The sequence below is a fragment of the Lipophrys pholis genome (assembly GCF_963383615.2).
Source record: "Lipophrys pholis genome assembly, chromosome: 3".
Taxonomy (NCBI): Eukaryota; Metazoa; Chordata; class Actinopteri; order Blenniiformes; family Blenniidae; genus Lipophrys; species Lipophrys pholis.
Genome location: NC_137627.1, coordinates 9,594,142 through 9,609,886, shown reverse-complemented (window position 1 = coordinate 9,609,886; position 15,745 = coordinate 9,594,142). Strand labels below are relative to the sequence as shown.

Below are 15,745 nucleotides of genomic sequence, written 5' to 3'. Positions count from 1 at the left end.
GATCTAGTACAGGTATGGTTCATTAACCCCGCTGTTTCGCCTTCCGTCTTCCTGTCCTCAAAAATATTTTCACACATCTTTAGCCCTTTTGAATTAAAATGCAGACACCATCTTCTTGCAAGGAAATAACATTTTTAGGAAATAAGGAACTGAGGTATTCAAAAAAAAATACATCTAAAATAAAGGGCAGATCTGTTGCATTCTTTCATACATATTCATGTTCAAAGCTGGAATTTATTTTGCCAAAAAGAAATCATATTTCACAATCTTATTAAATTTTATTTACAAAAATGTTCAAGAGAAAACAGATAACTACTGACTTTCACACAGGTACAACAGGCTCTTTCACATTCACAAACAGCAAGTACCGCAATATTCCATTATGCATTGTGTTAAAACTCACTTAAATGAATGAATTCACTTTATTGCATGGGGGAAAAAAACACTGAAAACGAGAGAAAGCTCAAAAGGATGCAGCTCTGATAAATAACAGCTTTACATACAAAAATCATAAATTCTTTATCGTGTAATAAATACAACCAACATTGATGAAATATCTTTTCTTCAGACAAAAAAAAATACAAACTTCTCATACAAACAAAAACTGACAACTTTTACGTTGATAAATTGACATGAGAATGAGATGACTTTTAGAATATAGTTGTTCATTCCTCCTTCAGTTTCTACTTTAGGCAAACGTGTGGCTGGAATAAAAGTTATAAACATGACATCTTGATACAATCGCAGGATGGGTTTTTGAAACATTTTCACCAACATCATAAGAAAACATTCATTTTCAAATGTCAAAATATCCAGGTGACAGCTGAGCACTTATGAATCCACTGCATGAGCGACCTGCTCGGCGTCCTCTTTGCTGTCCGAGCATTCAGACGGGATGAAGCAGCCCGAGTCTCTGGGACAGTCACTGTCTTCTTCCTGCAGACTGTGGGCAGATTTGTGCTCCTCTACATCCCTGACATCATCACCTGCTGCCAAAAAACAAACAGAATCAAAATAAATACGTTATTACTAAATACCAAAGTTCTTGTGGCTGTAAAACTGTGTTTTTCTGGCTGATTGTGACCCAAATACAAGATTAGCTGGCCCAGGTGTGACCCAGCAAACTGCACACAAATTCACTTTCTTCTCATTTTTCTACTGACAATACTCCTCTATTATTTGAATTTTCTGACATACTGTCAGGAGTCACTAATCCTCACGAACAAAGCACTAACCTAATGGAGTTCAGCTTGATTAAATTACTGGCATCTCATGTGAGTCAACAAGCTCGGCAGGGTCACACCGCAGCCGCCGCCATCTGTTTCATCACAGTTGCCCAAAACACCGAGATATTACATTCATCTCCAATATGCCTGGTCAAATGTACAGCAATGCTTTCGAGCTTCTTTATGATGGTTGTTCCTTATTCTGATGGAAAGTAGTTTTGTTTTCGTTCATGCAGGGCTTTGCAATAATCAGCCTTCTGCTTAAAGACATCAGATTACAGGAACACCTTCTGCCCTCTTAAGCACTTTCTATCTGAGTGACAGGAAATCGCTGATAAGTCTCTCGCAGTGTGCAGGATGTATTACTTGTCAGTTTAGCTCAAAAGACTCAGCTTCTCCTATTTTACATTCAAAGGAATGTACCTTCTTATTCTCGGGCAATTAGATTAACACTAATGGCTGTAGACTTTGTTAAACATAGTCTGTGGACAAGCCTTCTGTTCTTTCTGTCATTTAATCATTAAAGACATTTTGAAATACATGGAAATTGACTCTTCCACATGCATTGTATAAATGATTATTTCTTATTGGGTGACAAGCAAATGGTAGGATGCACACAGGTGTGACACATGTAATGGTAATTAGTTCCTCCTGCTGCAAGTAAACACTTTACTACCACCACTACTAGTGCTGTGACATGACACCTCGCTCTTGACACTGATAAATAATATTCAGATTTAAGGAATGCGAGCAAAGCATCTTTAGATTTCTGTAATTGGCTGCATATCTCATTTCTATGTTCGGTACTTATGCTTGTGAATGGCTATTACTTAGAGAAACAACTCCTCACATTGTGCTGTTTTATAAGGTAAACTATACAGTTAGTAGGATGTGGCACTCCGAGGGCTTTAGAACAGTATGAGTAATTAGGAGAGGCCTTTTCCCTCACTATCCACCATTCAAATAACAAAAGATCGTCTGAACACAGCTGCGGACATATCATCTGTCAGGATAAAATCCTTGGTGATTATTGTTCAATAATGTCAGCATGCGGTGGATGAATGCTCAAGCTGGTTCTGACCTTCAGTGTAGCGACACTCAGCGGCAGCAAGTATCCTTCGTCTGTGTTCGGGGTCTTTCACGTTCAGTTCGATCAGGTGTTTCTCCTGCAGGTGCATCAAGTCCTCCACCGACTGATAGCCATTCAGCAGCAGAGCAGACGCGTACTCCTGACGCAACAAAAGAGATGCCGACATTCACATTTGTTTTGCAAGCAGTAATGTTTATTTGACACATTTATGTGGGCCATTAACAAAAGCTGGAGCACTTCTGGTCTCATTAATGAGGCTGATGACACTAAAGTCCTCACCTCCAGGTTCAGCCGCTCCAGTAACTCCAGCAGCGTTTTAGGTCGAGGTCTCCTGCACAGCTTCTGTTGTCTGATCTTGGGGACCTCCTCCTCTTCCTCCTTCTCCACCACAATGTCTACATAGATGAACTTAAAGTTGCCCACTTTGTTGTTCAGCATACCCGTCCAGATGCCCATCGGAGGCTTACTGATGATGCTGATAATGTCACCGACCTAAAACGAAATCACATTGAAAGCATGTTAGCCGAAAGTCGAAGTTGATTTAAATAAATGCAGAATGAATGATTCTTTTTATTTGGGTCTGTGTACAGGAAGTTTAGTTACCTTGAGTTTAAGAGAATCTGTGTCATACGGGCTGGGAACAAAATCTGTGTGGACCCGAGCTCTGCCGCAGAACTGCCCGTTGTAGGAGCCATCCTCCTCCAGCCTCAGACTGTCTCTCTGACCTGAACCGTTGGACTCACTCGTGACACCACCTGGAAACCACAAATTCAACACACAAAAATAAATAAATACCCCGCCCTCTAACAAAATAACACGATTAAGTCATGAATCTACACACTTTTATTCACTCTACTAGTGCTCTTTGAATACTCACTGGAGGAGCTCTGGCCACTGTAGAGACTCTCTAAGGAGTTGCTTGCCTTTGCAAGGTTTTTCTCAGCTGAAGGGACAGTGTCTGTCTCGGCCTCCGGGTCTTTGTCTGTGTCATCACCCTAGAAAAGAAAAGTTTTTAGGTGAATACAAGTCGTATCCTCACTCAGTTGAAGATAAATGAAGTAAAAGTGAATAAACTGCCATTGGGTTGCTAAAGCGAGTAAGTAAAAAACACAAAAGTAAATGGAAACAGCAATCATCAAGCGGAGTTATCAGTTGTAAAGATCCGAAAACCACTCAAAAGAAATACATTTATCTCTTCGTCTGTGATGTTTAAAATCGCAAGACAACATTTTCGGCGCAGGCCAGAGCGAGGAGGCTGGGTTACGTAATACTGACACACAGAGGATGTGGGTTTAGAGGAGATAGTGGCGATACGATTTGTGAGAAAAACCGCTCTGGTTCACAGTAAATGATGCTGATGATGACTTGAACTTTTCTGTGTTTTCATCAGGGCTCAGTGGTGCATATCACAAACTGTTGTTTGGAAAAACAGCAATCAGCTCATGCAATGCTAATACATGTGAATGAGTAAGTGAACGCGGCGTGTGAGTGTGACACTTACTGTCTCCTCTGTGAAAGACTTGGAGTGTTTTTTGCCCATTTTTCGCCTCATGGTCAGTGAGATGGCTTTCATCTTCTTCCCGAGTCCGGCTGATTTGTTGGGGTCTGAACTGTCGCACTCCTCTGTGATCTGTGTGCAAAAAAAGTTGGCTTCAGTAAGTGATTTAAAACACGCTGTCTGAAGTGGGTCCGTCATGTTTCGTCTATCCACATCTGTTAAGCTCAAGCTGTTAGCGCTTCTGTCACATACAGTAAATGCATAACATCCTGGGAAGCAGAGGGTATTTCCCCGGATGAGCATTGTTTTCCTGTGTCCTACTTCTCAAGATTCTCAAAAAGTGGTTTTGATGGAAACAAAGAGTTTTACAAACCATGGTCGTCCCATTTTCCTCTGCTTTCGCCTGTGGGGAGTTATTTTTCAGCCCATCAAACCTGCCAAAGCTTGTAGAGCGCTGTGGGGACAAACACAAGAAACATGCAAACAATGGTTTGACAGTATCTGGAGATGCCTCGACAATAAGGATTCTTATGAGGATTTTATGCTATTATCAATAAAGGACAATCAGAAATGTATGCATGAGTGTAAACGGAATGCTGCAAATGCATTAGGTGAAACGCAAACACGAAACACAGCTCAATAATCCTTTTTGTGATTATTCATGTGATTATTCGCCAAATTTCCTGTGATAATCCAAATTGTGTAACAGTTCAGAAGCAGCCGCAGATTGTTTTGTTCCTTTTGAAATGCACTACCTCCCATGGCTACCTCAGTAAAACTCTACTGTCCCCACAGCATCAGTGATGTCCAATCGCTGCTGCTTTACTTTACTTCCTTTCCCAAACCCAATTTTTCATAAAACTAAAAGTCACTATAATCTCCCCCAGACCTCCACAGGAAAGCACCAAAAATAATTATACAAATGAGTAATCCCTGGAAATCCTGGGTAAATATGAGCTCCATACTCCTCAACAGCCGTCCTGCAGATTGTCCTAATGCAACGGGGACTGTTTGACCGAGGGGTTTGCACATATCACACAGCCTCTGTATACAAAAATGGGATTCAATTTATATTTTTGTGAAACTGCAAGACAAAAAATTAAGCTGAACAAATATTAAGAAATAATCTGACATTGTCTTTTATTGATACTTCTTTTATGTTGAGAAAATGATTTTTTTCAGTATTTAACTGTACCAAATAAAAGTGTTTAGTTTGACATTTACATCAATTGAGGGGTCTTGTTGATGTTTTAGATGAATTTGAGCAGCATTTTGGAGATTTTTTTTACAGTCGCTTAAATATCCCTGACAATGGTCAGGTGATGCAAACATCTCAGCTTCCTACAAAATGCCACATTATGTCTCCCCAGAAATACTTAAAATCTAGTTTGTATATTTTCACCTACCTTTGGTTTGCTGCTCTTTACTTTGTCAGACACGTTCGATGCCGCCCTCTGTAACATTGTCTGCTGTTTTAGGGTGATTGTCAGAAATCAGTTCTTGCTCTGCTCTTTGCTTTAGTCCCTTCTCTTGACAGCGAAGTGTTAACTAACAGACTGGATGTCTGATGGGCTGACTGGCCCACTTCCTTACAACACACAGGATGTGAGGCAATTGACAGAGTGTCGGTCGTTGCACTTTGAAAAGGGGAAAATTACAAATGCTTAAGTGTGCATTTTGTGATCTCAACCAACTCAGTCACTTCCAGGAACGACTGTATCGAGGCCTGTTAATTGCGGTATTTACGTATTTAAGATAAGACGCGAGTGAAGATGATGTCACTTCATACCTACTGCTGGGATTACAAGGCTGGGGTTATTCAGTGCAAGATTGAGCTGAAAAGCCACAAAAAAATAAACCCTATACAGGAAGAGTCATGTTTGTTGTTAACATTATATTAACCCACAGGCCTGTATCAACATTTGTCTTAGAATTTGAGTTCAACATCCCCACAGAGTTTCCTTTGTCAATAGGGAACCTGCTGATGGTAAATGATCCTGCAGCAAATATTCATGCGTGTTCATTTCTAAATGTGTAAATACTTTTGAGGAAGTGCTGAGGTATGACAGAGGAACAGCTGAAAGTGGTAACTTCTTTTGTGTCGAAACACTTTCCGGTCTATCTCTGCTCTGTCAACATGGAAGAAAATTCATTTCAGCTGCGGTTTTGGAAACACTTCAAAATTCAAAGGGACTGACTGCTCTTCTGTGACCCCCCTCCTCCCTACGACACGGCGTTTGAGTCGCTGTGGTAGTTTTTATTCCAGCACACTGGGATTGTTCTGATGTGGCCATTTGCTGTTGTGTTTACATTGTGTGTGTGTGTGGGGGGGGGGGGGGGTTATTTGGTCAGTTGAGGAAAAGAGACTTCCGCAGACAAACCGCTGCTTAATCCTACTGCTTGCAATCACATATAAATTCCTGTCAATCCAGATTAAGGTTTCTAAGCTATTGCTTCAAAGGCCTCCCTAACTCCCCGGAGAGGCAATTGTTCATGTAAAGTGAACAATACAAACACAGCATCTATATGATTTCTCAGGGCACCTCATCGTGCATGAAGTATCTGCTCCAACGATTTACTTTTCAAATTATTTGGCACATTTAAAAATGGAGGGCTTGGTTTTAAAGATACAGCATTATACAGTATTTTCCCTGTGCTCCTGTCACAGAAAATATATTTTAAAATAACAAAAACCACAGTGCCAAAATAGTAAACAAAAAAAGATACCATTCACAAGATAGTGTCACAAAACAAAGATGACATATGAGAAGAGTCTTAACTATCTGTCTCTCGTCTGCAGAGGCTTTGTTAAATGACGTTCGAACTCTAAGAACCGGTAACGCCACAGATCAGGAGGGTCTTGTAATCTCTACACCAGGTCATTCTTCTCTTCTGAGACAATTTTCACCCGAGTCATCCGAAGCCTTGACCACTGCTTTGTGTCACACATGTCGCACGCTGCACGTGCGAGGGTCTTACGCTCTGAGAGATATCAAGTGCACGCGAAGGCATTGCCCTCCAGGGTCAATCTGCGCTGGTGTGTGGTATTAACAGCAACCATAGTACTCATTCGGCACAAAACGGATTGCAGAGTTTAACAAGAAGTCAAAGTTAAGCGAATGTCATTGGTGTGGCTATCCCCTGCAATAACCCAAACAGCATTGTCACGAGATTGTGACACCATTTACTCAACACTGCTCTCGCTGAGGAAAACACTAAAACACATTGTCCATCAGTGGCCAGTGAAATTATCAACACTTTGCATCAATTTTAGATGCTAAGAGGCACATTCATTAAGCCACACTGTTGGCTCAAATTCACCGTGCAGCATATATATAAGCTCAAGCACACGGTCTTTAGCACCAAAATGAACAAAGATCCCAGCGTCAGATCTCAACAGAAAAACTAAGACTATTTCTTAAAAGACGCTCCAGTTTGTTCTTTATCTTAAAAATTAAGATTTCCAGTTAACTGAAATTTGTATTCGGGTCACTAAGAAGTGAGCTTTATCCCACAATTGATCCCACTCTTAGTTTCAGCATTGGAAATGAATCCCTCCCTCATATGTTTGAGGGTTCACCAGCAGACCAAACACAACACATAAAAACAATGTATTTCATCAAGCTGTCAACTTTCACATATTTGGAGTGACACTCACACTGTCAGGCCACACCCACTTTGTCTGGCCAGTATGAGTAACTGTGGCTTCACCACTAAGCTTCTTGGTTAACTTGTTTTTGGAAAAATACATTCCCATATATTTATCTCCCCATTGGTTGAATACCATCCATCTGGATCACATCCTGGCATCCTCACATCTGACACGGCCACTCCATCGGCACAAACTTACATTTTGTTCTGATAGATCCACATCCGTGATCGATCGGGACACCTTTGGTGGAATCTGGGGTTTACAGTCCCGTTTCAGGCTGCCTTCCTGTGCGTCCGCCTGCTGCTGTCTTTCCTCACACTCCTTCCCATGAGGGCTTCCAAAGTCCTGGGAGTACACGCGGTACTCCGTCAGAGGTCTACGACATGTGTGCTGGATTGCGCCCCATGCAGAGTTGCTGTCCCCTGGGTTGCTCCAGCGTTGGTGGTGCGTGGGCGTTGCTCCGCCTGGTAGGTTGACCACTTCAGTGCATCGGCCCGGGGTTGTGTTCTCCTGAGCGGGGAGGGTGGAGGATTTGCCCATGTAGGGTCTCCTGTCTGATCTGTACGGCACGTCCAGGTAGTGGGGTGCGAGCGGCGGGCTCGTTGTGCCTGGCGGGGAGCACGCTGAGAGAGAAGACACAACAAATACATTAGAAAATATTTCCAGACTGACACTGTAGAAGAAGTACAACAAGATTTATACATCCGTAAGATGTTCTTGAGGCCACATACTCTTCACACAAAAAAACTGTCTTGAAAATAGATTTTGTAGATAGAGACTCTTTACATGACCACTTGCACGTTTTGCCTTCATTTAAAATAGATTTTGAGTTTTTGTAACATATCCTTTGTTGTACTTTGTATATTTGTTGGGAAAAATCTATGTACCTGCACTGAAAGGACACCAGACGGCTGCATTGATGGTGTGGCAACACGAAAAAGCAGAAGTAGCTTTCAGAATCTTTCAACAGCAGTTAAGTCAAGAAATACTTTTCGAAATTTCTTGAATGCTTCATGCAGAGGTTCTGCAATTCTAAGCACTTTTTTTTTTTTCTTCTTCGTCATAAATCGGTGAGTGAGTCATTGAGATAGTGACAGGTTCAGGAAGGACATACTTTAGCAATCCTGCTTCTCAGGTGTCGTGTTTGATGTCTTTTCATAACTGCTCTGCTGTCACAAAAAGTGATCTCACCTGTGGGATTGGGACATTTCTTTGAGCTGTCTTTCACGTTCTTTCCCGCTGGTTTCTTCCCGGGTTTCTGGTTTCTTTTGCCGGCAGGTTTTGACTCCGTGGACACTCCATTAGTGTGGACACTCTGAAGAGACAAACAAACACTGTATGAACACTTGTCTGACTGGTGGGTATGTCTTGTGGCTCACTGGCAGCTGGATTATTTCAAGAATATTTAGACATCTTGTTAAAAGAGTCACTCATTTTTACTCTACAATGGAATAAATGTATCAGTCAGCACACATTTTTATTTTTATGCCTCAACAACTATTGAAAAAACATTGTTGTGAAAATTGGTGCTGCCATTCAAATTCCCCTTGAGAGCATGAACACCATTAATCACACCATTCCTGCTTCAACTACCACCATCAACAGGTCAAACGTGTTCAAAGCTGCTAGATTTGCTTTGATTGGGAGGAAATGTGCAATTTGTGCCATCTTTACGTTTTAAAGTAGCAAATCTGATGCGCGTCAAGTCAACAGCTGATTTGAACAACTTCCAAACAAGCTTTGACATGATTTAAAAGTGTGAACAACATAAAAACCCAGATCCTGGGAGCTTCAGAAGCAACATGCGCTATGCAGGCGTATGTAACAGTGGAAACCCTGCAAGTGTTCAAATTATTTCAAATCATATAATCTTTGTGAGGTTTCAGTGGAATTAGTGTGACAGCATTATAATTGAAATGAGGGAAGTGAAACCGTTTAACATTAATTTTACTGATAACGGCAGCATGAATGCAAAGCGAAGAACCCCTTTCGGAGCAGGATACAGAATATATAAATTGGTATGACCAAAGTTATTTTCTATTCTATTCTATTCTATTCTATTCTTTGTGACTGATTAGAAGATCATACATTACAACAGCACAGACACAACTCCAATGATCGTGTTTGCTTCTCTCAGTGATTGTTATTAGACTGAACACTGAGTGACATAGCAGAGTCCCTAAATCATCCCACCCTAAACCACACACAGACACCAACACACAAACAAACAAACACACAAACGCAGAGCCGTCCTCTCTGCCATGTGGCTCAGAGATTACACAGAGGAGAAGACCCCTCTTTGGACCATCTGCACTGCATTAAGTCCCAATCAGCATTTGCGTTCAAAAAAGCAGGTGGCAGCTTTGAAGTTTACTCTCTTCTGTCTGCACACCCAAATATCACCACAATCTGTGGCAATTGAGTGTTTTAAGCGCTGACAATGCTGAGACTAAATATTGCACTAGAAACTTCATTTTCGGATTCTGATGCTAAGGAACTTTTCAATTAATAAAACAGGCTAATAAGACACCACTGAAACCCGGTTTGTCTAACCTGGTTTGAAGCTGATTTCTCCTTTTTCTTTGTGCCTGAATGATGAGCTCCTTTCACTCCTTTGGTTTCTGTTCTGTGCTTCGTCCTCCGTATTTCTATAAGACAATATGGAAACATAATGGGTTAACGACGCATTAAAAAGCAAATGAAGATCTATCGGCCATGAAGAGTTAACCCTTTATCGGGCCAGTGTTCAGTTTTTGGTAACTTCTGCATTTCTTTGTAAAATGCAGAAGTTCCTTCATGAAATGTCATTAAAGAAATCATGCTAAATAAGACAATGACAGAATACCTGCCAATAACGTTGTTCCAAACTAGATGTGCCAAAATCTTCACATAAAGACCAATATGATCTGATGTGGCCCAAACCAGTAAAATCTAATTTTGTTAACCTTTACAGTTTTGCAAAAATTCTAATTTGATTCCGTTCCCACAAAAGCTATTACAAGCTTTATTTCCACTTAAAGATGTATTTTGTTCTTTGTATTTTCAGATCCATTTAAAGAAAACTGAAGATATTGATGGTGGATTAATACTGACTTTAAAGAAATACATAGTTATATCCTTCAAAAACACCCTTGTATTGAAATTTTCCATTGATATGTATTGCAAACAGTTCCCTATTAAGAGTTCATCTTAAAAGTATTTGAGATATATTTTAGTATTCTATGCAATGTAGCAGCCCGGAGACTCAAACAAAGCAATTCATTTTGCATCTCAAGAGTTTCTGCCATTAGTTTTGTGCATAATACCAAATATAATCACTGCATTTCTGTTTGGCAGATTTTATTTTACTTGTCAGTCGGTCGGGTCACAGGGTCACGAATTGAGTTTCAAACTCAGACCCACGTCTTCAGACGTCACGCCGAGTGTCCAAATGAACATTGGCATTTACTTTAGATGAGATTAACCTATTTATTTCCTCTTTACCTTCATTGTGATTGTTGGTGATGTGGACTAAATCTTCTCGGCTCCTGGCGGGCTGCCAGACTGTGGCATTACAGCCGGGGTTATCTGCCATGGAGGGAGACAAACAGTGAGGGTTTTAAGTGAAAAGTCAGGGCAAACGGGTTCCACAGAGACATCAGCCCCACTGAAACCATATTATCTGTCACAGACAAACAGCAAGGCAAGGTCACTCAACGTTAAACCAATATCATCGGAAATAATTATGATCAGCTTAAAAGGCATGCACTTTAAACTCTTGGAACCGAACATTACTTCTAATCCATGCAGCTTTTTAAAAACACACGCAAAATAAGTTGTTGGGACTCACCTAATGCTTCATTATCTGAGGCGGACTTGGATACGTGAGTTCTGAAATCAAAGGCAGAAATAATATTGGGACAATGAAGAGAAACAAATGTAAGAGGTTTTTAAGAGGGGTTGGGGGGGAGGGGTCACCAGTAGATTACTATGAAGACTGATCCATTCAAAGCCATTTCAATTTATTTATTTATTCATCTTATTTTAAAAAAAATTCATATTGTACACGTTTCATGAGTTCTATATAAGGAAGGTATTAGATGAGGTTGTCGAAACCCAATAATTTCTACATGTGCCTGAATGTGAAATGAACACAGAACTCTAATGTCATAGAACTGCCAGTTTAGTGCTTTCATTCTGGTTTGTCCTTCAGCTACTCCCCTCTGGGGTCACCTGTGGGCTGCTTGTTTGATTATTATTATTTATTTTTAATTTTTTTTATATGAGATCCCTTCCTGAATCAATCTAGCAGTTGGACGCACAGTGGAGATACATCGGCAGCAGGATTTGAACCAACAAACCTCCCATCACAGCCTTCGTATATCAAACCTCTAGGCAACCACTGCCCCTCATTTTAGAGTTTTAATAAATGTGTGAATATCAGCACTGGTTTTTATTGTTCTTGACAAAACACCCAAAGTGGCGTTCATATGTTCTAGCTAAAGAGTCCCATTATGTGGAGGTGGTGTCCATGTCAAATTAAGATCTATTCTTTCTAGGATGTTTGAAAGCACAAAATGACAACACAGTCATGTTTCTTGTCAAGTAAATCCAGTGGAGAAAAGGTGTTGAGACGATGGGGGCCTTGAATCCTCTTAGTCCAACGAGCCCAAAGCCATAATCTGCCTTCTGCTGGCCCAACAGACAACAGGGTCCCACTCAACCAAAACAACAACAACAAAAACTCCCAATAAAGCTGAATAATGTATATTAAGCTCCCTCTTCCAATTGGGTCTAATGGGCAGTCAATCCCTCTTCTTAAAGGGCAGCATTTTATCAGAGTAAGACTGGACTAAAGATGAGGAGGTCTGCCGCGCTCTGGAGCCCGTCTGCTTGACCGCAGGAAGGATTTACAGTATTACCCATCAGAGAAAATAAAGAGGGAACATTTCAAGCTTCGCTATTGCTCAACAGGAAAGCCCTTTCACTTGAAGGGAAGCTTCTTTTTTTAATGTCAGCTTGCATGCAAATTAAACAACAGAAGCACTGGTTGCACCATTTGAAAGAGTTTTGATCCAGTTTGATCGTCTGTGTGCCATTTGATTCTCATGCCTGATGTGAAGACAGGTAAGATAAGTAAACACGAGATGTTTTTTTAGGTAAGCTCACCTTCTTTTCTTTTTATTACAGTTGGACCCCTGCGTCTGAGGCATATCCTGAAAGCAACAACAAAGCATTCAAACATTCATAACACAGCAAAAATGAAAAAACAGTTTTCCACCACAGCCAAATCGATTTATTCAATTCATCATTGTGTTCCATCACAGGCTCACTGATGGGACATCAGGGAAATTTAATTTTGGTGACAAGCTTGAACTAAAATTTTGGAAATGGCTGTAAAAGCTGCTGTCATCTGGCTGTGCTTATCATTTCGTAATCAGCTTTATTTTGTAGGTACAGTCTGGACAGCGGAGAGTCTGCAATTCCTCAGAGAAGTGATCCTGTGCAATCTGGTCAATCAGGACTGTTCTCATGGACTCCACCAGTCGTATGATCTGTGACCCCGCATTTTTTCCCACTCACCATGGATATAGATCTTCCAGAGCTTTGCCACTTGTTGTCCTCCAGCAGCACTGCTGGGCTGCAGGAGCGGCTGCACGTGCGACTGCATGACCTGCTAGAGGAGCGGCTGGGAATGGGCTGAGGTGGAGCATCGCTGGAGTTGTTCACCGCCTCATACAGGCTGTCCATAGACCCCTCCTGGTGAGTACCAGGGAAACAGAAAGCTGTTAAAGCTGCTACACTTAAGCACAGGGCATGATCTATAAATGCAATTTATTCTGTAGGTCAGGCTACTTTGACAACCCACTTTTTTTTTTATTCCCAAATGCATACGTTTCATAAATCAGCATCTATATTTTTCCTTGGACATACGCAGCATTAAAATGAGAGTTATGAGGATTTCCTGTGACTACGGTTGCTGCTAATGCTGCTCTAAAGCTCTTTTAAATTTGCTTGTCAACCACGGATGTATTCAGGATTGAAATTCCTCAGAGCAGATTTTAATGTGGATTAACTTTGGTTTGGCTTGTTTCCATTCCTTCTAGGAACACAAACCAATAATTCTCCTCAACTCATCTCATCTCATCTACAGACACCTCCTATGTGTGTGCCGTTTCCAGCAACAATAACAAAACAATGTTTCACAATGGCATCTTTCTTTTTCAGTTTGGTCTCTGATATATTCTTGGGGATTTTGAAATGAAGCAAGAAATGGAAGAACTCATATTAATCTGATTGAATAGATACTTCTACTTGTATCAGTATCGCTTTTTCAAGTATCGAATTTTACTTATACTGAAATACAAATTAGACAAAACAATCTATTTTACTACTTTTGAAATCGGAAGTTGCCACGTGAACAATGTGAATTTTAAATTCCAATTATTTTTAATGTACATTTTTGCGGCAAACAAAATTCCTCTTTTTCCAGGAGGATTTCAAGCTTTATAACTAAATTTGTTAGTCATGGTGTATTTATCCTCACACCTTATTCTTTGTGCAGAACACAAAGATATTTTACATAGGTAGATTAAATCAAACATCTTCCATTGACAGGGAAGGTAAATTAGGTTTAAAAGAATAACTGATTTGAGAGTCACATTTTGTACTTTTCTACATTTTTTACTTGAGTATTTTTTCAAATTAAGTTTAAAAATGTGGTTGACTACAAACGTTCAGTACTCTTTCCACCTCTGACATTTTTTCTTCTGCATGTTTGAGTTTCCAATTTAATATTGACTCCCTGAAGCATTGCTATTGATTATTGTGATTGTGTAAAACGTTCTATTAAGGTTCTCTACATTGAATTATTTCATGCAATGCATGCAATTGCTTAAATATCCTCTCACCTGCATATTGAGAACATATAGGAACACAACTATATTTGCGCATTTATTTATTGGGAATAGCTGAGCAATGTGTTTGTTTAAGAACTGATGAGATGTGGAATAACAGCAGTTCAAAAGACAATCAGTGAACTCAAGCCTGTGTTTACTGCAGCAGGGAGTTAGTTGATCGTCCTGATTATTGGTCAAAATCCCCAACATCTGTCCCTGAGACAAGTTTCTGTATGGATCCCATTTGGCCACGTGTTGCAGGACAGCTGCAGTAACATCTGTGGGTGTGTGGCACATGTGTCGTATTCAGTCTTGACTGTTCTTTGTCATTATTAGAAGAATCATCTGACAGCACCTGCAGGTCCCCTCGAAAATCACCGAAATCCATAAAGACATGCTGGTATCAAAGTGCCCAAATGAAATATCCTGCTTTAGTTCAGTACACAGACGGGGTTAATTGGAAGTCATTAGTTCACATCTGGTGAGACTTTGGTAGAACTACAATACCAGAAGTATACAGTCATCTTATGTACCAAGTTCCACTCCATCACAGGGCAAACCCTGAGAGACAAACAAGTTCCAGTCACCAGTTGACCTAAAAGGCATCATTTTCAACTGTGGTAGGAAGTCAGAGTAGCAGGAGAAAACCACATAACTTCAGGGACGACATGATAACCCCCTCCACAAAGGAGTCACCAACCTCACTGTGAAGACAAGAGTCATACCCCCGACCCCACTCCCGAAATAACAAGCCATGTTTAAAAAATCTGCTGCAATTAAATGACGAGACTATAAGAATCAAACATGTCTTATTGTTGGGCCGTGTTGCCCAGCTGATTGAAACACACCTGTATTATCAATTGATGTGAAACATAAAAGTTTCTTTTTCTTTTTTTTTTTTTTGAATGTTGAGGGAAAAAAATTCCTTGTGTCCTGCCTCACATTTAAGCAGCAGGTTTATCTCCCAGCATAACTCCCGGCGCACACTCATCAAGCCCAAACAGAAAGCCACAAGCATTTCTTACCAGTGAGAAGCAGAAGAGGTTCATGCTGGTTCTGAGGTATTCCTGCTCACTTCAGTGTGTCTGATGGAGGAGAAGCAGCACGCTGAATGACAGGACAGAGAGAGAGAGAGAGAGAGAGAGAGAGAGAGAGAGAGAGAGAGAGAGAGAGACACAACAGCTCAGCGTGAGCCCAGACCGGGTCGCCTGCTGTCTCTTCAGATTAATACAACAGTGAAATCCCTCCTCTAATCCAATAGATGGACCACCATCACTCTAACAGCTGAAGCACAACTCAAGCTTAACAACAAGTCCACCATCGGTGGATCAACTGACCGTGTCTTTGTTTTGAAGGGGTTTTTTTTCCACTCATTCTTTTTATAGTATGTCATCGTTCCGT

The 15,745-nt window shown here is 40.7% G+C and overlaps 1 protein-coding gene across 2 annotated transcripts; it reads right to left on the bottom strand.

Moving 5' to 3' along the window:
* Nucleotides 1–197: 197 nt before the first annotated feature.
* samsn1a (SAM domain, SH3 domain and nuclear localisation signals 1a) lies at nt 198–15,431 on the bottom strand. Of its 2 annotated transcripts, none has more exons than XM_080460101.1 (15): nt 15,370–15,431; nt 13,029–13,205; nt 12,615–12,661; nt 11,296–11,336; nt 10,950–11,033; nt 10,020–10,114; nt 8,658–8,781; nt 7,665–8,089; nt 4,188–4,268; nt 3,818–3,946; nt 3,194–3,311; nt 2,920–3,071; nt 2,596–2,808; nt 2,308–2,455; nt 198–989 (listed from the first exon to the last, which is right to left on the bottom strand). In XM_080460101.1, exons 1-15 carry the CDS (start codon nt 15,391–15,393, stop codon nt 832–834), a joined length of 2,016 nt encoding a protein of 671 aa, XP_080316227.1. In that variant the 5' UTR covers nt 15,394–15,431; the 3' UTR covers nt 198–831. The 2 variants fall into 2 exon arrangements, with proteins under 2 accessions (XP_080316227.1, XP_080316228.1); XM_080460102.1 differs by having other exon boundaries at nt 198–986.
* Between the last annotated feature and the right edge of the window lie 314 nt (nt 15,432–15,745).